This window comes from Sciurus carolinensis, chromosome 14 (genome assembly GCF_902686445.1).
Source record: "Sciurus carolinensis chromosome 14, mSciCar1.2, whole genome shotgun sequence".
NCBI classification, from domain to species: Eukaryota; Metazoa; Chordata; class Mammalia; order Rodentia; family Sciuridae; genus Sciurus; species Sciurus carolinensis.
Window position 1 is genome coordinate 20,502,352 of NC_062226.1, and position 21,879 is coordinate 20,524,230.

Genomic DNA, 21,879 nt, shown 5'->3' on the forward strand with positions numbered 1-21,879 from the left:
TTCAAAACTGGACATATGTGCAGCGTATTGAAATTACTTAAAACGAAATGAAAGTTGACATTCAGCTCCTCAGTCCTGCTAGCCACATTTGAATGAGAGCTCAATAGTCACAGTCGGAAAGTGGTACCACCCTTGGACAGCGCAGCAGTGACCTGTGCATACCACAAGGGCCAAACCTTGCACATGTTCATGGCTCTGTCCCAGCACTGGACTAGAACCACACAGGTACGAACATGTCATGAATGAGTGAAGAAGTGAATGGATTGAGTCAGTGAAGTGACAATGTCTTGTAGATTGCAATACACCACAGGTCAGATGCTATGGACCCTGTCAATGGTCAATGGTGTATCTTCCCAGCTTGGCCACAGGCAGGAAGCATCATGGTACAGTGTGTTTAGGGTTTCAGAATCAAGGCTGCTCCCTGCCCACTGTAGGGTCAACTCAAGAGGGTGCTCAGCCACAGTGCTAGGGAAGCAGAGGGTTTGGGGCTTCTGGGAAGAGAGGACTTGGCTTCCAGAGGCCAAGTCAGCAAGATCCAGAAGCTTCCACTTCCGGGGTAGGGGTCTATCCCTCTCCCTACCATGGCTGTAATCATGAACCTGAGAAAAGCACCTATTTCCTATGATGCACCTTAGAAAAGTCAAGAGATACTCCCAACATTCCCTTCAGGGCTGGGGATATAGCTCAGTGTTAACACACTGCCTAACATGCACAAGGTCCCGGGTCCAAACCCCACACCACGGACAAAAAAGATGAAAAGAAGAAGAAAAACTCCCTTCAGAATGCACAACTTGCTGCTGAGTCTCAATCACCAAATGCTGCTCTCTTTGGAGGTCTCCGGGGATGAGGGACTGACAACCAGATCAGAGTTCCTGGAGCAAAGCTCAGGTGCCACCAGGTACGACCGCCCCACCCAGTCCTATTGCCACCTACCTCGAATTCCTCCCCGTTGTCAGGGTCCCCACATCCTGGCATTCTCAGCAGCGGGTCTGGAAGGTGAGAGTAGAGTCAGAAAGTTTCTGCTGGCATGTGAGGGCCCTTTCCACAGACCACCCAGAGGCTGAGGCTGGGCAACAGGTCAACGTCACTGCCAGACCCATTCCTGACCCCTGATAAAGAGATGTCCAGGGCTTGAGCCAGGCAGGGCTCAAGAACCAGGTGTGCAACCTTCACAGGACAGGACTGAAGAAGACATAAAATCCAAGTCCTGAGCCTCGGGGCTCAGGGCAGGTCGTAAACTTTACCCCAAGTGGGCACCCCAAGGTCAGCAAGACAGCCTAGAGGAATATGCTTGAGACCCGCAGCAGCCTGGGAAGGAGTCGTCCAAGAAGCAATGGAGTGGGCAGGGGAGATAGCTTGCAAGCCCAAGGCCCTGGGTTCGATCACCAGCACTGAAGCAATGACGCCCTCCATGAGTAGGGGGAAAGGGGATCAGGGGAGCTGAATGGCATGGGGTTAGGCCCATAACTCCCTCCAAGGAAGCTCCAACCTGATAAGTAAAGATGCTATTGAGAAGAGGAGGCCCGAGAGCTGGATTCTAGTAGGTGCTGGGCCCTGTGGCCAGATGGCAACCTGGGGTGGCAGATGCCAAAACACACAGGGACTGGCTTCCACCCAGGCAAGGAGGAAGGGGAGAAGCCTGAGAGGGGAGCTGTACCTCTCAGGGGCCGCAGTCTCCGCCTGGCCACCTTCAGGTGCTTGGTCCGACCGAGGTCCTTCCCCAAAAGGTAGTACCAGCCACTGACCTCCTGTCATGAGAGAAGGAATGACATGTTCAGGCAAAGGAGGCAGAGGGCACAGGTCAGGCAGTCACCAATTACCCTCAAAGAGTAGCGGATGGACTCCCTCCCCCAAGACTCAGATGCACAGCCTCCCTGCCTCATGGCCCCCATGCCTGAGCCTCCAGGCAGAACTGGAATTCCCTCTGTGGAATTCCATTGCCTCTTATCCCTGGAGGACAACTACAGATTTGTCTGCCTCCCCAACTCCCGCCCCTGCCTCCAGATTGTACACAGGCTCCTTGACATGTCTAAAACTGAGACTAGTATACAGTAGGAGCCCAACAAACGTTTGACAAATCAGAAGGAAAGGAGTGAAAGAGGGACGGAGGGGACAAAGAGCAGGCATCCCGAGGCCCCTGTGTGGTCTTCAGTCTCCTTGGCAAACATCTTTCCTCATGGGAATGAAGCTCAGCCTGAAGTCCAAAGATCACTGGGAACTTCACACAAGTAAAGGTCCTCAGCCACCCCCACCCCTTAGACTTCATTCCCAGGACACAAAGGTGGGTGGCAGAGCCACATAGCAGGCCACCAGGACACTTCAGAGATGTGCAAAAGGAGTGCATCCCTCCCCAACAGCTGCAGTCTGCAGGGTAGGAAGCAGTGCAGAGCAAGGAGATGACAGCTGGTGACCCAGAGGGAAGGTCTCCAAGTCCCACATGCTCCCCAGTCCAAGGAAAGCTCCACAGATGTGCTGCTCCCTCCTCCTCTGAGCACCTGCTGGACCAGAGTATCAGACCCAGCAGACACATCAAGAGGACCCTGGCGTGGGACCACCAGGAACACCTGCTCCCTCTTCCAGGGTGAGCCAGGAGTGCTGTACACCTCCAGGGACCTGCCAGTGACCTTCTCAGCAGACACCAGATTCAGTGCCTCCAGGGAGGCCTTGGAGCCACCTTACTGCTCTCTGACAAGATAAACCAAGGAGACCCAAACCCTCATGGAGATAGGTGACAATCAGTGCTGTTACTAGAGCCACTGGCACATGCCTTTGGGGGTTGAGGAGCACCATGTCACAGAATCTCCACCCATGGGTTTCCAGAGAAAGCCTGTCTATGCCAGGCTGGGCCTGGGCAGGATGATGTGCTGAAGCCCCCCAGGACCCACCTTGTCCGGAGTCAGGAGGGACTTCACCCCAAAGCTCATGCAGCCGACAAGTGCACGTTTCCTGGGGAACAGCAGAGGCCAAGTCAGTCTCCCCCCAGGCTGTACCCAGAGTTCCGCTACCAGTGCACACGGGGTTGCCCAGTGCTCTGGGCTTTAGCTCTTTACCAACCTGGTTCACTTGACCCTTGAGATGCAAGGACAGAAGTTGTCTCCAATTGAGAAAGAAACACAAGGTTCGGGGTTAGTTCCATCCCAGGGTCACAGGACTAGTGAGTAGCTGGGTCTGGGGAACCCAAGTGTCCTAGGCCTTGGGGTTGCACCAACCACAGAAGCTCAGAACTACCTCATGGGTGCCAGCTGTCTCAGAGAGATGGTTTCCAACAGGGACACTCAGCCCTGCCTCAGTTGGAAGTTCTCAGTTGAGAGGAAAGTTACAAAACCTTAGCTTAAGATTTGTCTCATGTCCAGGCAAGGTCTGGGAGCGTCTCAGATGACTACAGTCCAAGGTCCAAATGTACCCAACACACCAAAATCACTGAGACCCATTTAACCTGGCTGCCAGTAGGGCAGGCATGAGCCAGGGCCATGCATTGTGGAACTGTCGGCTATGGGGAAGGCTGAATTCAGTCTGGGTTTCTTGGTTAAGAGGAATTCAAAGTTCCTGAAGAATGTCCAGCCTCAGCATCCAACAATGGGGACTGATTAATACTTGACAGCTTTTAACAATGAAGGAATAGATTAATATTAATGAAATGCCAAACAACTTGCCATGGTTAGAGAAAGCTTATAAAACTGTAGTTTAATGAGCAAGAGCCCAACAAAAATACTAACAATGGCTGTATCTGGTAGGTTGGGATTATGGAGAGTTTCCTTTTCTTTGCGTTTTCACTGTTTTCAAATTGCCACAGGGAACAAGCACTACTTTTGTAATCAGAAAAAATAAAGTAGTATTGATATATTTTTAAGTTGTCCCATTGTATCTCATCTTGCTCTGCTACACACTAGAGCCAGGTTGGTAAAGAGCTGAAGTGGGTTTTCTTTGATTTTGTTCTGTTTTTCCCTGTTCTCTTCTCTTATTGCCTCTCCCAAATCAGACTCCTTCATTGATTGGTTTAATAACTATCAATCAAGAAATATCATGGCTATTTAGGTAGAGAAGCACCCTGGCAGTGGAATTCAGTATTTAAGGGACTTGGCCTGTCTCTGAGGCACAACATGGAAGCCAAAGATGGAATGGACTTCCTGGATAGGTACTGACTCCTGCAGATGTGCCTCCCAGGACCTGGAGCCTAAGCCAGGGCAGCAGGGTTGACCAGCAGTGCACCACAGAACCTCCTGAAGGGCCTCTCTGAGATCTGGGCTCCAGAGCTTGTGCTGGGGACTCAAACTCAGCTGGTCCCAGGTAGAATCCAGGCACGGGAGCCTGCAGGACCTACCTCTGCCTGCCTGGGTCAGCGACCAGAGGCCTACAGGGTCTCTATAAACACGGATTGTCTGGATCCTCTGGAAAGGGTGGCAGCTCACCACCTAACAGGCTTAAACAGAAGAAAACTAGCTTCTCACAGACAGCCCAGCCAAGTGAGAGGTGGGGATGCAGGATGCTGGGAGACTGGTCCTCAAAACTGGTCCACCTGCCTGCTAATCCATGCTCTGGACCAGTGCCACGGGGCTGAGGCCTCTGCGTTCTGCTCTCGAGCCGCTGCCCTCCCTCCACTACTCCTCCAGCTGTGGCTCCATCTGTCACCCTTTCCCTTGCCCCCTCCCATCACATCATATTCCTCATCTACTCAAGGAGGACAGCACAGTCACCCGAACAAAGGACCCCTTCCATGTCCACTTCCCAGCCCACTGCCAAAACAAATCCTCCCCCCTTCTGGGAAGTAGCCAAGGCCACACTAGCAGGAGGCAGTTGCAGTGGCCACTGTAAGTGGCAGATGTTCATCTGAGCTGCCACTCAAAACCATCTGGACTTTGCCAACATCCTCCTACTGATTTTGCTTTGTTTGCAACACATGCAAGAGAAAGCCAGCTGGTGTCTAGGTGCCCACACTGCCTGGCTCTACTCTCCTCTCATTCTGGGCATGGCTGGAACTAGAAATCTCCAAGCCGATGCATTAGCTGTAATAAATGCAGCCCCTCCCTCCTCTCCAGTAAGTGGAAGTTTCATTCCCTGGTGTTGGAGAAGGCTAAATGGTTAATAGCCTCCCTTGAGCTTTGCTTCCTGCTAAGGGGCCTCCAATGATTTCATGATCATTCAGGCAGAGCAAATTGTCACAATTAATGTCCACAAGCAGGAACTTCTCTCTGAGTGTTCTTCACTTAGCTATTTCTGAAGGCTGCTTCTGAAAAACCTCTGGAAGAAGAAAGATTTCTTTTACAAGCAACCTGAGCACACAGCAATATACTGGTCAGCTTACAGACTTGGAAGCTAGGTCTGGAGAGGCCTGAAGTTTCTGGAATCAAGCCTTGGTCATTTCTGACTGCCAAGGTCTGAGCTCCAGGCATGGTGCACTCTGTGAAGGTTTGACAAATGGGTGAATCCATCATGCCCATGGTTGGCAGGCACTGGGCAAGAAGCCGCAGCATTAAGGAAACAAGACAAACAGGCAGGAATTCACATAGTAGCTCAGCACAGCAATACAGGGTGAGATTGACAGATGAACAAGCACAGGCAACAAATTCTGAAGGCTCAGGGGCAAAAGGTTGTTTAGGACTGAGATGCTTGCAGGAGGCCTAATGAGTTGAGCCAGAGAGAAGGAGAGGAAGAGCATCTCAGGCAGAGGGATCAGCCCACACAGGCTGAGAAGTAACTTCATGGAGCACACAAGAGGAACAGAACTCAGTTTACTCTGAGCACAGGGGAAAGACACACAGCAAGAGGAGAATGCATTATTTTCTAGGCAAGGCATTTCAACTCTCCTCAGAGTTTTTTTCACTACAGGGTTATACAATTTAACCTCAATTTGTTTCTAATTTGATGGCTTAAGTTGAGCATATATTTTTTCATTCACTCCTTTCCTTAGGTTCAATACCCATCACTGGCCACAAGCTTTCTCAACTCACAAGTGTCCTTGGCACTGAGACCTTGTTTATAAAATGGATTAATAGAGAGGCGACACCTATAGTGCCCAGGATGGTGCTTGACCCTCCATAAGGAGGCAAGCAGACCCTCCACAAGCGTAGCTACTGTTAGCATAAAATATTCTGTTCTTGAATTATACATAAACACATTTTTTTAAAAACTTGATGCATACCATTACAATTCTTTCCAAGATTGTTCTCTGACCACAAGTTCTGAAAAATGTGTAATTCATACTTCAAACTTCCGTTTTCAACATATCATCAAATAGAACTATCAAATAGCTTAGTTCCACATTCAAGAATTATCATTACTCTCTAAGTGTGATTATGACACCATGGTAATGTTTTTAAAAGCCATTTTTTAGAGATATATACTGATGAGATGTCTGGTGTTTGCTTTAAATGCCAATGGAGGAGGGAAAAGTGGATGAGGCATAGATGACATAAGATTGGCCAAGATGAAACTGGGATGAGATTTTGAGGGTTTATTATATGATACCTTCTACCTTTGCATATGTTTGAAATGTCTATAATTTTAAAAAATTCACAGAACCTTGAAACTGGAAGAAACCTTAGAGACAACTGCATTTTACAGGCAAGGAAACTGAGGTGCAGGTCTTTGCCAGCACTCATTTGTGGATCATCTTGTTTCTCTAATTGAGTCCACAGTCATCTCTGGGAGGATCGTGAGGTTTCCTGGACCCAATGCTTCCCTCTTACTTCCTACTGGTTTCAAAATGTGACCACCACTCCTGTGGCAGGAATGATTTATACCAATCTATGTTATTACTGCTCAGAGACACTGCCTGAGGCCCGAGGAGCGAGCTGCTGACACAGAAAGAGGGACTTTAGTTAGTTATCACCCATGCAAGCCGGTCAAGGATAACAAAACACAGAGGTGAGGACACGGGCTTGAGGACACACTGCCTGCATTTGCAGCTTGTTTTTTAATTGCATTCTAGCTGTGTTACCTTGAGCAAGTTCCATAACCTTTCTGTGCCTATATTCTTACTTGTAAAATAGCTACAATAATAATACCCACCTCACATGGTGGTGTGAGGATTAAATTAGGTAATGCCTGGCACATGATTAGGGTAATGTCCACACACAGGAAGTGCTTAATAAGTATGAGCTGTTACATAACCTCAGGCCCAGTCCTTAATATTTCTAGGCTCAGATTCCTCTTCTCTAAAGCTAGGGACAATATTCATACCCTTTAGGGTTGTTATGAGGATCAAACAAGGTAATGTATGGAAAAATGCTTGGCACAGGGAACTCAGTACATGCCTGCTTTCTTCCTTCCATAATTGTCTTTCACATTGATAAGTTGAATGTCCATCTTTTAGAGAAGCACAATCTGATCTGGGAGCATTCGGCAAAGCCAAAGTTTGCTGCCAGCTTCTGTCTGTCCCTCACCCGGATCAGGCCATCTCATTCAGAAATGGATCAATAAAGGAGAGTCCATGGAGAAAGCCCCAGGCTGAGGCCCCACTCTGCTGCTGCCAGCATTCGAAGGGCCATCTGCCCCAGGGACAGGCCTGTCTGAGCCTGCCCTGTCCCCCTTGAGCTTTGGGCTGGGACCATGACCACAAGTCGGGCCGTGTTTCATTTAATAAGGAATCTCACTTTCCCAAAATAGGTAACAAGTGGAGGCGCTGCGCTGGTCACGCTGCCTGGCTGGGGCTGACTCACTTTCCCCGGCCTCACTTTCTCGTCCAAAAATGTGACCCGCATTACTGGCTCCTTACCCTGCAGCTCTGGCCCTTGCTGTGTTCTCCAAGGAGGGAGAACCCCGCGGGGGGCGTGGCCGGTCCTTGCCTCCACCCAGTGGGCGTGCCGAGCACTGTCCGCCTCTCTGACAAACCGGTGCCTTCCTAAGCGTCTCTGCATTTTCCCAACCCTTCAAAGACACGGTTCTGACCCTTGGTCCTCGACCCCTCCCTGGGGGGGTCTCACCTGCTCAGAATGTCACCTACCCACTGCCTCCAGGTCATGGCTGCACACCTCCATGTGGCTCTGGTGCAAGTTCTCTCTCCCCTGTGCTCCAGGAATAAAGGCTTCCCCCCGCTCGCCCTCTCCAAAGCTGACCCACCTTCCCCTCTAGTACACTCTGCCTTCGGTGCGGACACTACCAGCTACCCAAGAGCTATCTTTGACTTCAGCTGCGCTCACAGGCAAATCGCCACTAAGTACTATTAATTGACTCTCTCAAATAAGTCCTGCTTGAGTGGGTGGATGGATGGATGGAGAGGTCTCTAGCACTATGAGCACCGCTCTACAGGGAAAAGCAGACGCTCTATTAAAGCAAAAAGTCTTCATTTTAAAGGTTAAATAGGGCCCAACTCTAAAAAGTATACTCGCCAATAAAATTTAGTAAATAAAATGTACTAAAAAGCATGTAGGGGCTAGGGTGTACAAGTCAATGGTAGAGCTCTTGGCCTGGCACGGGCAAGGCCCTGAATCCAATCCCCAGCACCACAGAAAAATAAATAAGCTTCAATCCCAAAATATTTTCCAGGTCTAAGCTGGTGAGCTGAGCTGGTTTTCATTCGTGTAGGCCCCTTTCCAGTCACATTTGGTTCTGATTGCGTAATAAATGTTGCCGGCCACCTGATCTCCCAGACTCCTGCTGCTGCCCTGCTGACCAGGCCTCTGCTGCTCACAGTGAACTGCTCTCACCCGCTTTCCAGTACAGCCCATTCCCACACTCACCTGCCCAGCACTGCCCCCTGCTCCACACTACCTGCCACTACTAATGACCGCATGTGGCCTCCTGCGTCCTGGGCTACTTGCTAGAGCAGCCTGTTTGGATTCTCCTACAGGAAACTTCTGCACCTCCTGAACTGGCCTTCCTGTGGCCTGAGTCCCTGTACACATTCCTGCCTCCCTGCCTTTCCTCAGGCTGTGCACTGCTTGGAATACCCTCTCTGACTTTCTGTCCTTGTCTCATGGAGAATCTCTGCTCAAGTTCAAAATCCCACTTTTCCCACAAAGCCCTCGTTGATCATCTCAGCTGGCAGTGAGCTCCCCGTCTCCCTCACTGCCTGTCCTTGGTACTTATCTCATTCCTTCAGGCATGCAGACGATATGTACTCGGCACCTTCCTGCCAGACACTAGGTACGATGGTAACGAAGAGTAAAATAAGCCTACTTCTCATGGTGCATGGAGTCCTGTGGAACTGGACATGTGTATGTTGTCATCATAATCCATCTCCATGTGGCACCCCTGCCCCCGCCTGACAGAGGGCACCTTGACAACAGAATCCACGTGTGGGCTGGTTGGCACCATGTCCTGTTGATACCAAGCATTTGGCAAATCCTCATGCCAACAAGGCCCTCAGTCTCACCTGGAGAGATGGTGACTCAGGGGGTGGCAGCCTCTGCAATGTAGCACTGTCCCTACTACGCATCCAGGGGGCACTAATGGGGCCCCGGCTGCAGGCTGGCCTCCTGGCTGCCACCCACAATCCAAAGCAGGGTCTCCATCCGGCTCAGCAGTTCTCACCTGGTCTTACTGGCCCTGTTCCACACGGTAACCAGAAGACGCTTGTGGTCGTCCTCTTCGGGGACAGGACTGTGAAGCAAAGCAGACCTTCAGGGTGCTGGGAGAGCCAGACTCACCGCACCAGTCATAATTGCAAAATTTTTGAAAAGAACCTAAACAGCTGGTTAAATAAACTCTAAAGTAGATGAGTACTTACATGCACACCAGAGTTTATATGACATTGTTAAGGACAAAAAGGAGGAGGTTACAACACACCATTATGAAACAATTCCATTCTGTAAACATACGCAGACGTGCACGCCCACACCAATGAAAGGACTTGACGAGAAACACTGAGAGGCCTGTCTCTCTGAGCAGGGGGACCACGGGTGTTTTCTATTTTCTTCTTTGCTCATCTGTTTTCTAATTTTCTAGAATATGCAAAATCACCTCTTGAAGTGGAGGGGGGAAACCAAAATATTATTATTAATTTTCACTAGCAGGGAAAGACCAAGTGTCCATAACCTTCCCCTGGCCCCAGAGTGCAGAGGTGGGGAAAGCAATGATAACAGCAGTTCCCACTCTGCCAGGTGATGCTGTGCATCCCATTTACAGCTCCCAGGTCCCCTGAGGCGGGTGCTATTAGTAGCCCCACTTCACGAATGAGGTAGCCAAGGCTCAGGAAGGTTAACAAGTTTAAATAAAAAGGGGGACAGGGAAGTGAAATGTCCCACAGCTTGGAAAATTCCTTCTACTGGAGGAGAACACTTGGCCCAGGGGACGGTGGGAAATTACCTACTCTTTAGGGGCAGCCAGCCCCAGGCTGGGCATTTGAGTTCTGAGAACCAGCCAAGTGATACCTTATCACTGTGGACCTCACGGCTGGGCGCAGGGCCAGGGATGCAAGGACACAAGGGAATGAGAAAAACAAAGACATCCTTTAAGTCACTGCTTTTCTGTTTAGATCCAGTTCTAGATCTGGCAAACAGAGCTGTTTCCAAAAAACACTCCTTCCCTCTCCTCACAAGGGCCTGGCTGCCCAGACTCTTACAAGAAGAAGTGTTCGTGGAAAGCAGGGTCTCTGCAGTCTGGAATGGTCTGCGTCTTCTGAAAGCGCATTCGATTGTCTTCAGGGATCAAGGAAATCTTGAATTAAAGAAAAGCAAGCATTAGCTGATCTCATAGTCACATTGTCACCAAAGCCCAGCAGCTAACTCTGCACCTCTCCATGCTAAAGACTTCCCAGTGTCCTTCAACCCAGTCTCTGCAAAGCACTGAGTGGGGTTCCCAGTTGTATGCTAGAAAGGAACAAGGAGCACGGAGGCAGAGGTGTTGGGAGTCAGGTGCCAGGACAGGGCCTCCTGGTGGGTGGGGCCCAGAAGGCAGCCACAGGCCCAGCCAGATGGGGACAAACGAATCTGATCTGGTCTTCCTCCATGCTGAGTCCCCCCAACAGCCAAAGTCCTCCTCGCCTCTGGGTTCCTGGCAGCTGCTGAGCACCCCTTCACAAGAGGCTCCAGTCAGTCTCCCACGAGGCCCGAGAGAGGCAGGCTCTCTCCCCAGTGCCGCTCGTCCCCTGCAGACGCCCAGCCCTGCTCTGGATCAAGCCCTCATCCAGGCCCTTGAGCAGGGAAGGGCTTCAGGAAGATTTCAGAGGGACGCACAAGGGGCTGTTCCTGGTACCCCAGCTGCCACACTCAGGGAAGCTCCCGCCTGGTCCCCCGCTGGAAGCACAGCCTCATCCCTGCAGAGCCTCTGGCTTCAACAAGAGGGCCCGACTCAGGCCTCAGACACTCCCTCCCTTCTTCCGCCCAGTCCTGGCTGTGCTGCCGCTAGCTTTGGAGGGTAGGGGGTAAAAATACTATTTTTCACAAGAAGGTCTGGATTTCAGACACTGGCATGCCCACTGTGCCCATCTACATGGATGACCAAGATCACAGGGACCAAGCTGGTGAAAGGAAAGGGTTTCTCCTAGCATAGGGCCTAATCGAGGCCCACTGACCCAACGAGTGAGGCCCTAGCCACACCTCAAGTGGCCTGGAGCCTCTGCATAGGCTGGGACCTTGGGACCCACCCAGTGGCATGGTCCCTCCATACTTCCCACCTCCAGCCCCACCTACCTTCACGTAGGGATCACAGACGCCAGGCTCTTTGCTTATCAGGTCTTTCCCTTCTATGACTGAAAGAGAATTGAAATGTTGGGGTGGGTGGGAACACAACTCTCACACACACGCACACAGGCACGCATACACTAACTAAAAGATCCGTAAAGAAATACAGGGCACACCTGTGAGTAGTGGGCATGGCCCTTACTCCCGGGCCCCTAATCTGTATGATGGCCATTGGATATAAGCCCCCTGGGGTCCAGTCCACGGCCACCATGCCGCACACTCTTGCAGCACCCTCAGCACGACACCACAGGTACGTTCGCTCCCCTGACTCTTACAGCGGGAAGGGAGCCTAGAGCATACATGCCCAGCGCCTCCCTGCGTGGGGAACGGGGCTGCAAGGGGGACCCAGAGAAATAAGGATCTTGCCTGAAATCTCAGAGCAGTGGGAATGACAGCTGGATAGAACCCAGGTCCTTAGACTCCCACTCCAGTGCTCCTCCTGCCTTCGGGTGGTGGGCCCAGCTGAAGAACCCACCCTGCCTGATGAGCTGCACGGTAGGGTGGCCAGCGTGGCACCCTGCCCAGCTTCCCGAGGCAGACAGATGCCAGCGTGGCTTCCAGTTGTGCCACTTGCCCAGCACACATGCGAGAGCATGACTGTCTCTCTGATACTGAATTTGCCATTTTCCGTGGGTTAGAGCTAATAAGGTGCACTTCACACAATAACCGTGCCCATTAAGTGAGACAGTCCAACTAAAGGGCTCGGTAGAGGGCCTGACAAATAAGCAAGTGCCCCACAGACGTTTCTGCTAGAGAACAAACGAAGGCCAGGGACAGGGCGTGGGGCGGGTGCCCCCAGGTCATGAAGGCGAGCGCGGCCTGCCTGTCTGAGGTCTGCAGAAGTCAGACCATAGGCCTGAAAGAGCCCGAGTCTCCTTTCTGCGTTTTGTTTTGTGTTTGTTTGAGTTTGCTTCTGATTGAGCCCTGGAGTTTGGCCTGGACAGAGCCCCCCGTCGTCTGGGGCAGGAGGCCTGGGAAGCCAAATGAAGGCTGGAAGGGAAGAAGGGCCAAGACTGGGGCGAAGCCAAAGCAAACTGTGCAGGACAAACGGGGTGGTGGAGGCCAAGATGCACTCTGCAGAAACTGTTTGCACAGCTGGAGCCAGGCTCCGACGGCAAAGAACACCGAACACCCCTCTGCTGGTCCCTGGAAACTTCACTTGGCCCCCTCAGGCCAGGACTGGGACCCCAGCGCCTACTGGTCTATTCTGCCCTGCATCCCAGCTGCTGTTCCTGTGTCTCGCCTCCCCTTGAGGGAGTGGCTCTTGGGGGCAGGACCCAGGCCTCATGACCCCCCGGGGCCACCAGTGGTGGCCAGGCAGACCCCGCCCCTGCCCTCCCTGCACTCCATGCTGATGGAGAAACCAGACACAGGGGCTCTGTGGAGCCAGGCTGTGATGGGGACACAAAGGAGGGAGCAACAAACTCAGCCCAGGCAGATGGGTGGGGGGTAACTCCCGGAGGGAAAAAAACCAAATGAGCCCCCTGCCTGAGTCCTGGTGATGATGAAGGCAAACACGTTTCCGGCAAAAGCAGAGAGAGGAGAGTTATTTTTCAAAGGGTGTTTGACAGAGACGGAAGGATTTCCAGACACAAGTAACAGCAGTGCAAAGGCACAGAGGAATGGGCAAGCCGGATGTATGCAGAGGGGCCCAAGTAACTAGAAAGGACAGGGGAGGACGTGACTGACAGCAAGAGCCAGGGAGGCTGGAGAGACAGGCAGTGCATCTGGGCTGAGCACAAGGGTCCAGGCCGTGGAGACCATGACAGAGCTCGTAATATTTACCTGCTGAATAGAAGAACAAAGGGAAGAATAGACAGGTAAAGTATAAGACTTTCCCATGCTGTGCCCCAGCCTAGCTAGACGGCTCTTCAAATGTCCTTCTGGCCCCAGGCTCTTTGCACTTGCTGCTCCCACTGCATGAAATGCCCAGGCCCCCTTCTTCCTTCTGCTTGGGGTGGGCCTGCTCCTCCTCCAGGGTGGAGTGTGGTTATTACCACCTGTGCCATCCTCCTGGCATCCCATCTAGACAGAGGGAGGTGCTTCTCAGTGTGCCCAACCCCTAGCCTACAGTCAGTGCTCAATCACTCGTTTTGGAATTTACGGCAGTCTCTTTTATCTAACCCACACTTACGTAGGGTTTACTATGTGCTGCGCTCTGTCCTAAGCGCTTCACTAGTCTTACTCACTTCATCCTTATAACAAGCCACTGGTGGATTCTATTACTACCCCATTCAACATATGAGAAAACTCAAGGTCACCAGCCAATAAAGAACCAGAGCCGGGATTCGGATTCTAGAGGTCTGGCTTGAAGGACTGTGATCTGAACATGACATTGCACAGCCATCAGTGGCTGGATAAATGAATGAAGGAGAAGAAAGAGAAGCCAAAAGGATGGAAGAAAGGAGGAGGAAGAGGATAGGAAGGCTCTTCCAGACCCTGCTCTATGGGGCCCAAGGACAACACTCAGGTTCCCAGGGACAGCTCGGGGCTCCAAAGACAAAGACCCGCTGTGTGGACTGGAGGCGCGTCAGGCCGGCACACGGCTGGCTCTGCAGGAGGAGCCCGAGTGAATACCCACGAGGGGCACACGGCAGGACACTGCGAGGACGAGACAAGACGCTGAGGCCCGTGGACGCCGTCCCCCACCCTGGCTCCAGCCCCTTCCTTGGCAAGCCTGCGCACGGCCGTACTCACTGTGGAGCAGCAGAACCCGGTCCTGGATGTCGATCGACAGCTTCAGCTGACCTAAGAAAACCAGAGAGACGCCCGCCTCAGCTCCTCAGCGAGCACCGTGGTGGGTGCACTGCTGTTCACGCGGGCCGTTCAGGGAGGCCCTCCACCTCGGGCTGGAAGGCCCTCGTTAGCACCTGCTCAGCCTCTCTTTACAGTGCCTCCCGCATGGTTCCCCAGCCTCGCCCGGGTCAGTGCGGGTAAAGGTGCGGGACGCGGGCACTCGCGCATCCGGTCCGGGTGGTCCATGAGGATGGTTTCCCGCAATACCGACTGGAGTTAAATGCGCACCCTCCCGCCCAGCCGGCTTCGTTCCATGTCACCCGTAGAGACGAAGCCTCCACAGGTGCACAAAAGCTGGCGCCACGCGCTGCTTGACCTACGGAGAACCCAGAAGCACCGGAACCTCCACCTGCAGCCTTAGCAGGCACCAGCGAGCCTGGCTCTACCCAGCGGCGTGGGGACACTGTCGAGAAGGAACAAACAAGTGGCAGAACAATACATAGGTCCCTCCTCTCTCCTCGCTGTGAGTGTATGTGGGCTGAAAGGGTGCCAGATTAAAACAGTGGTCGCCTCAGGGAGGAGGCTGGGACCTGCGGGAACCGGTCCTGCCCCTGGCCCATCAGAATTCAAGAGAAATTCCAATCGAGGGCTCATATTGTTGTTTTAACTCTATGAACATATCCAAGGTGATAATACTTCTATAATTAAAAATAAAGAGACAAGGGAGGAAGGAAAGAGAGGGGGGGAGGAGGAGAGGAAGTAAGAGGAGAGGGAAGGAGAGGAGGAAGAGGGGAGGGAAACTGTGAAGGCCAGAGCGCCAGACTGGACAGCAGGGGAAGAGTGGGTACCGCGGAGATTCTTTCCTCCTTGATTTTCCTGTTTTTATGTAAAGAACAGAAAAGAACACCAGAACAAAACTCCTCTTCCTCACTGACACATCAAAAGTTCCCTCCTCAGGCTGGGGTGGAGCGCAGCCGCAGAGCATCCGCCTAGCGTGCGTGAGGCCCTGGGTTCCTCCCCAGCACTGAAAATAAAATCCCCCCTCGGTCCAGCCTGCTCCTCCTGGGACCTCAGAAGATGCAGACTTCTGCCCACCCAGGGGACACATGCTGGGGAGGTGAGGAGTTGGATATAACACCTCTGTCACTAGTTGTCACCTCCAGAGAGGCGGAGCTCGCTTCTGCAATGGGAGCCCCTTCTCTCCTGAAATAGCTGGGCTCTCAATGCTCCATCTTGTATTGAGCCTAGAGTGGCCTCTCGGTAACTTTTTCACAGACAGGATCTGGTTCTGTCAGACCTAATGTCCAAAGTCCTTCCACCATTCCTCATGACACAGTGAAGCCTTCCCTTATCCCCCGAGTTGTCCATCTTGGACATGTCCCAGGAAACCAGGCTTGGGCCTGGGGCTTGTGCTTCATTGCTGGCTGCAGGAAGGGCAGGCAGGGTTTGGAGAACAAAAAGAAGGGAAGCTCCATGCCTCATAGCTGCAGGAGTCCCCTAACCACTGTGACCCAGCAATTCCTAGGAACTCACAATGCATTTAAGCTTCAGTCAAAAGCAGTTCAGACTCCAGCAAATTCTGGTCCTGCCCTTTGCCCATCAGAATCCCTGCTGCTCTCCTGCCCAGGACACAGGTCTTAGAAGCCCAGGAGGCCTGTTCCAGTTCCAAGTCTAATGTCCCTCCTGTCTTTTAGGACCATGGTATCCATGGCTGGGCATGGAGCTAATGATAGTGGTCCCTGCATCCCTGAGCTGTGATCAGATAATGCTGGGAGTGAGCCCTTAGATGAAAGGTTCCCATGAGAATCCACAGTATTATTACCTTGAGGTCTGAGAATTACCACTCTGGGGGTTCATAGAGCTGAGAATCCTACAAAAACTATGCCCAGTCCAGTATGGGGCAATAAGGAAACGTCTAGAAACAGACAAGGCCTGCAGCACACAGCAGATCTCACCAACTCAACAGCACCTATGCTTACTTAACACAGGCATTTTTTTCTGAAACTACTTCCAGTGCAAAGCCAGCAATGGCGCAGATGTGTTTGAATTTCCAAAGCCCTAGGAAGAGCTGTGCTAGCCAACACCTACCACCTAAGAATGACCCTTCCCAGAAATCAAGATTGAGAAGACTCCCGGCACAAATGTTTTGGTCACCAATTCTAGTTGGCAAACATGTGGCCCTGCATGAAGGAGGACAGATCCAAACATCCAAGGCCTGTCCTCAGGGAGCGCGCAGACAGTGGCTCAGACAGGGAGGTGGACAAGGCCAAGGCTAGCGCTGGAGTAGAGGATGGCCTGAGGCCAAGACTGACTCAGAAATCAGATGAGTCTGCAAGCTCCCTGCAGCTCCCCTGGCAGGCTCTACCAAGCAGGGTTCCTCAGGGAGAGCCAGGGCGCCCCCTGTTACAGCAGAGACCAAACCCAGCACACACCAGGCTCCAGGCTCCCTGCTTCAGCCCCACTGGGCTCACAGATGAGGATAAAATGAAGAATGAGACTCTCCCCTGCACTGTGATGCCCCCTCTGTCCTCCCCTTCAAACGTCCAACAGTCAAGGCCCCTGAAGTCATCTTGCCCAGCTCTTCATTTGGTAGCCAGAGCAGTCATGTCTGAGATGACAGGTGACTCTGGGCCTAGAGCGTCCAGGATAGTCCAGAGCCAGGACTGGAGTTCAGAGGTCAGCCTGACCCCAGCCCTGCTTCCTGTGTGAGAGTCTTCTAGAACATCTATTGCTCTGTAATGTGCACCAGCTCCACAGAACACCGTTGCATCTGCCAATGCAACCCTGAGGTTCAGGAGTAGAGAGAGCCATCCGACACAAACAGGTTGTCTCCATTTTTCTCAAGAAGTCAAGAGAAAGCCAGAGAGGGGACAGGCTCTGAGAACTGTCTCTAGTCTAGAAAAATAAGCCATCAGGGGAGGAAGAACCAGACTGGACACCTGGAGTCTTCAGCTGGATAGGCACGAGCGGATCAAGTGCTCCACAGGCCCCCACGCCTCTGGTCTTTCCAACATTCCTGCTTCCTCCCTACTCTGGGAGGGGTGGGGGGGACCTATGAGAGTTTCCAGAAGCGTTCAGGCTGAAGGGCCTGAAGTCATCCTCATGGGGAGTGTGCAGGGGCCCTGGAGAGGGCACGTTCCCATTTCCCACAGGCTGCAGAGGCTGCTGGGGATGGATACCCAGGGAGGCTTCCAGAGCATACCAGGGAGCCACGACCTGGAGACAGAGTAAGAAGAGACGGGACTTCCCAGGCCAGAGAAAATGCTGAATAAGAGTGAGCTTCAGAAAGTGTGGAGAAGGCAATGAGCCCAAATTCTACTGGGCACAGGCCTGGGGGTGCAGACTCACTGAGCACCTGGTAAAGGGCATGGAAACTCAGTGGGCAGATGCCCAGCAGAGGACCACAGGAAGATGAAATCTGACTCTAGAGACAGTCAGGAAGAGAGGTACCCAGAAAACAAAGCAAGATGCGGGCTGCAGTCCATTGTTCCACGCAGAGTCAAAAGGCATGTATCCCCAAGGGAGTCCATGCCAACCCAGCGTGTGCAGATACATCCATCGGGGACTTGCCTGGCAGCATGAAGCAGCAGTCATTCTAAAACCCAGTCCACTCTAAAAGCAGCTGCTCACACACGAAAAGCTACCGGAAGGGTGATGATAGCAGGACAAATGTACCGAGGAGGTTTGGCATTCATAAATTCACCATCCATTTATGAGTCTGCCCTCAAGCCTATGAGCAAGAGGAGGGAGTGAGGGGGCCTGGCCCACTGCTGGGCACCCCATCTCTCAGTGGTTCTCAGCCACCTTGTCACACAGCAGCCCTGGTCCAGACTCAGAGAGGGTGATGCTTGTCACCAATTCCATTCTTTGCCTCTGAGGAAGAAATGGTTGGCTTCAATGTACCAGGGAACAGGAAGCCACATAGCTCTTGGGGCAGAACCCTGGAGAATTCCAGCACCTGTTGTGTTGAAGAGGAGAATCTTGAGTTCCAGAGAGGTGACTCTGGCTTGCGCTGGTGCCTGCTGGCAGAAGGAGACCTGAAGAGCCAACCGGAAGAGGCAGCTGCTGAGCTGGGATAAATACGGCAATGGATCCACTTCACCCACTTTGCTTGACATTCGCTTCCTGTGAAACCTGATACTCACTGGCTTCCCAAGCTGTATTTCCTTCCAGAAAGTTTGCTCTGGCCAGCAGAAGTCTTCTAGTCTACTCAGCAAAACTAATAAATGAGCATTCAGGTCTGATGAATTAGATTCCCGTGGATCATTTGCAAAGAATTCTAGGTCTTTCTTGGGCAAGCCAGTAAATTAAAATTTGTGGATCTACCACAGTCAGCATCTGAGGTTGGCTGGGCCACAACAGCGCCAAAGCCAGCAGTCCTGTGGGGCTCTGTCTCAAGCATCTCACTGGCCTCCTGCACATCTCACACCAGTGTCCAGAGCCACGGTAAAGCCCTGGGCTGGGCACACACCTGGGGAGAAGGACGGCAACCTTCTTTGGAGGTTTGCTTTTTGTCTATTTTATTCCTCCACCAACTGCGTGAAATAGTTCCTGTTCTTAATCCTCCTTTACAGAAAGGGAAACTGAAGGTTAAGTGTTAAAGAGGTCACCCAGGTCACACAGCCAGAACTGGGGTAGGACTCCAGGCAGTCGGGTCCAGGGCACCCACTCCATCCCTGCAGGAGGCTCCAAATGGGTCTGCAACCTCGCTGATGCCCCTCCCTGTGCTTGGGATGGACTAAGTGACTTGTTTCTAACACACGCAATGTGGCGGAGGTGATAATGGGTGATTTCCAAGAAGAGGATGCAATAGGCATTGTAGGCTCCTTTTTAAAAAAACATCTGTCTTGGTTTAAATTCACCAATTCAAAGCACATAATTCATTGTTCTTTAATATATTCATAGGATTATGCAACCAATCATCACTAATTTTAGAAAATTTTCATCCTCCCCTAAAGAAATCCCATGCTCTCCATTCATGTTCAAAACACAAGAAAAACTAGAGATACCTCAACCAGGAACATACCTCAACATTGGAAAAGCTATCTGTCCTAAACCCAAGGCCAATACCATTCTAAATGGACAAAAATCAAAAGCATTCCCTCTAAAAATTGGAACAAGACAGGGATGCCTTTTTTTACCACTTATATTCAACATCATCCTGGAAACTCTAGCCAGAGCATTCAGACAGAAGAAAGAAATTAAAATGATACAAACAGGAAAAGAACTCAAACTATCCCTATTTGCCAACAACATGACTCTATATTTAGAAGACTCAAAAAACCTCTACTAAAAAACTTCTAGAACTCATAAACAAATTCAGCAAGGTAGCAGGATATAAAATTAACACCCATAAAGCAATTGCATTCCTATACATCAGAGATGAATCAACTGAAAGAGAAATTGGAAAAACTATTCCATTCACAATAGCCTCAAAAACACCAAAAATATTTGGGAATTCATCTAACAAAAGAAGTGAAATTCCTCTACAATGAAAACTACAGAACTCTAAAGAGATAAATTGAAGAAGAACTTAGAAGATGGAAAAATCTCCCATGTTCTTGGATAGGCAGAATTAATATTATCAAAATGGCCATACTACCAAAAGCGCTATGCAGATTTAATGCAATTTCTATTAAGAGTCTGATGAAATAGAAAAGGCTGTCATGAAATTCATTTGGAAAAATAAGAGGCCCAGAATAGCTGAAGCAATCCTCAGCAAGAAAAGTAAAGCAGGAGGCATCAAAATACCAGACCTTAAACTGTACTACAGAGCTACAGTAACAAAAATGGCATGGTATTGGCACCAAAATAGGCATGAAGACCATGGTACAGAATAGAAGACAGAGACAAACCCACACATAGTTCTCTCCTACTAGACAAAGGCTCCATAAACATACACTGGAGAAAAGAGCCTCTTCAACAAGCGGTGCTGTGAAAACTGGAAATCCATATGTAACAAAATGAAATTAGATTCCTACCTGGATCAAGGACCGAGGCATTAGACCAGAGACCCTACATCTAGTAGAAGAAAAAGTAGGCTCCATCATGTCAGCTTAGAAACCGAATCCCTCAACAAGTCTCCTAAAGCGTCAGAAGTAAAAACAAGAATCAATAAATGGGATGGTATCAAACTAAAAAGCTGCTTCACAGCAAAGGAAACAATCAAGAACACGAAGAGAGAGCCTACAGAGTGGGAGAAAATCTTTGCCACCTGACCCTCAGATTAATCTCCAGGACATATAAAGGACTCAAAAACTTAACACCAAAATAACAAATAACCCAATCAATAGATGGGCAAAGGAAAGGAACAGACACTTCATAGAAGAAGAAAAGCAGTCAACAAATATATGAAAAAATGTTCAACATCACTAGCAATTAGAGAAATGCAAATTAAAACTACACTGAGATTTCATCTCACTCCAGTCAGAATAGCAATTATCGAGAATACAAGTAGCAATAAAAGTTGGTGAGGATGTGGGGAACAAGGTACACTCATCCAATGTTGGGGAACTGCAAATTGGTACAACCACTCTGGAAAGCAGTATGGAGATTCCTCAGAAAACTTGGAATGGAACCACCATTTGACCCAGTTATCCCACTTCTCAGCATATACCAAGAGGACTTAAAATCAGCACACTATAGTGATGCAGCCACATCAATGCTTGTAGCAGCTCAATTCATAATAGCTAAACTATGGAACCAACCTAGATGCCCTTCAATGGATGGACAGATAAAGAAAATGAGGTTCATATACACAATGGAATATTAGTCATAAAGAGGAATGAAATTAATGGCATTTGCCAGTTAATGGATGGAACTAGAAAATATCAGGCTAAGTGAAATAAGCCAATCCCCAAAACATAAAGGCAAAATATTCTCTCCAATATGCTGATGTTGACTCTCAATAGGCAGGGGGAGCAGGCAGGGAGGAGTGGAGGTTCACAGGATTAGACAGGGGGAATAGAAGTGGGGGGAAGGGGGGATGAGAATGGGAAAGACAGTAGAATGAATCAGACATAACCTTCCTATGTTCATATGTTTCCTATGTCACAAGACCAGTGTTGACTGTACATAATGTAAAATCACAAAAATGGGAAGTTATACTCCATGTATATATGATATATCAAAATACATTCTACTGCCAAGTATAACTAAAAAGAACAAATAATTTTTTTTAAAAAAAGAAAGAAATTCTATGCTCATTAGCAGCCACTCCCAATTCCCCTCTCCCTTGTAGGTCCTGTCAACTGCTTATCCACTTTCCGTACATTTGCTTATTCTGGACATTTCATATAAAGGGAATCATAAAACACATGGTCTTTTGTCACTGGCTTCTTTTCACAGAGCATAATACTCCCAAAGTTCGCCTACATTGTAGCAGATATTAACACCTCATTCCTTTTAATGGCCAAACAATATTTCATTGTATGGATATGCCCTGTTTAGTTCAGCTGCTGATAGTTGTTTGGATTCTTTCCACCTTGAGGATATAGTGAATAATGCTGCTGTGAGCCTTTGT

General features: G+C 50.4%; 1 protein-coding gene across 2 annotated transcripts in view; it reads right to left on the reverse strand.

Moving 5' to 3' along the window:
* The window catches only part of Rgs3 (regulator of G protein signaling 3), a 118,364-nt gene that overhangs the window by 87,627 nt on the left and 8,858 nt on the right, over positions 1 to 21,879 (reverse strand). For both annotated transcript variants that reach the window (XM_047524112.1, XM_047524114.1), the window contains exons 2-8: positions 14,319 to 14,369; positions 11,571 to 11,629; positions 10,502 to 10,596; positions 9,472 to 9,540; positions 2,886 to 2,946; positions 1,658 to 1,748; positions 934 to 989 (exon numbers count right to left, since the gene is read on the reverse strand). In XM_047524112.1, the coding sequence (XP_047380068.1) occupies positions 934 to 989; positions 1,658 to 1,748; positions 2,886 to 2,946; positions 9,472 to 9,540; positions 10,502 to 10,596; positions 11,571 to 11,629; positions 14,319 to 14,369 (482 nt within the window). The remainder of the gene's footprint in view (positions 1 to 933; positions 990 to 1,657; positions 1,749 to 2,885; positions 2,947 to 9,471; positions 9,541 to 10,501; positions 10,597 to 11,570; positions 11,630 to 14,318; positions 14,370 to 21,879) is intronic.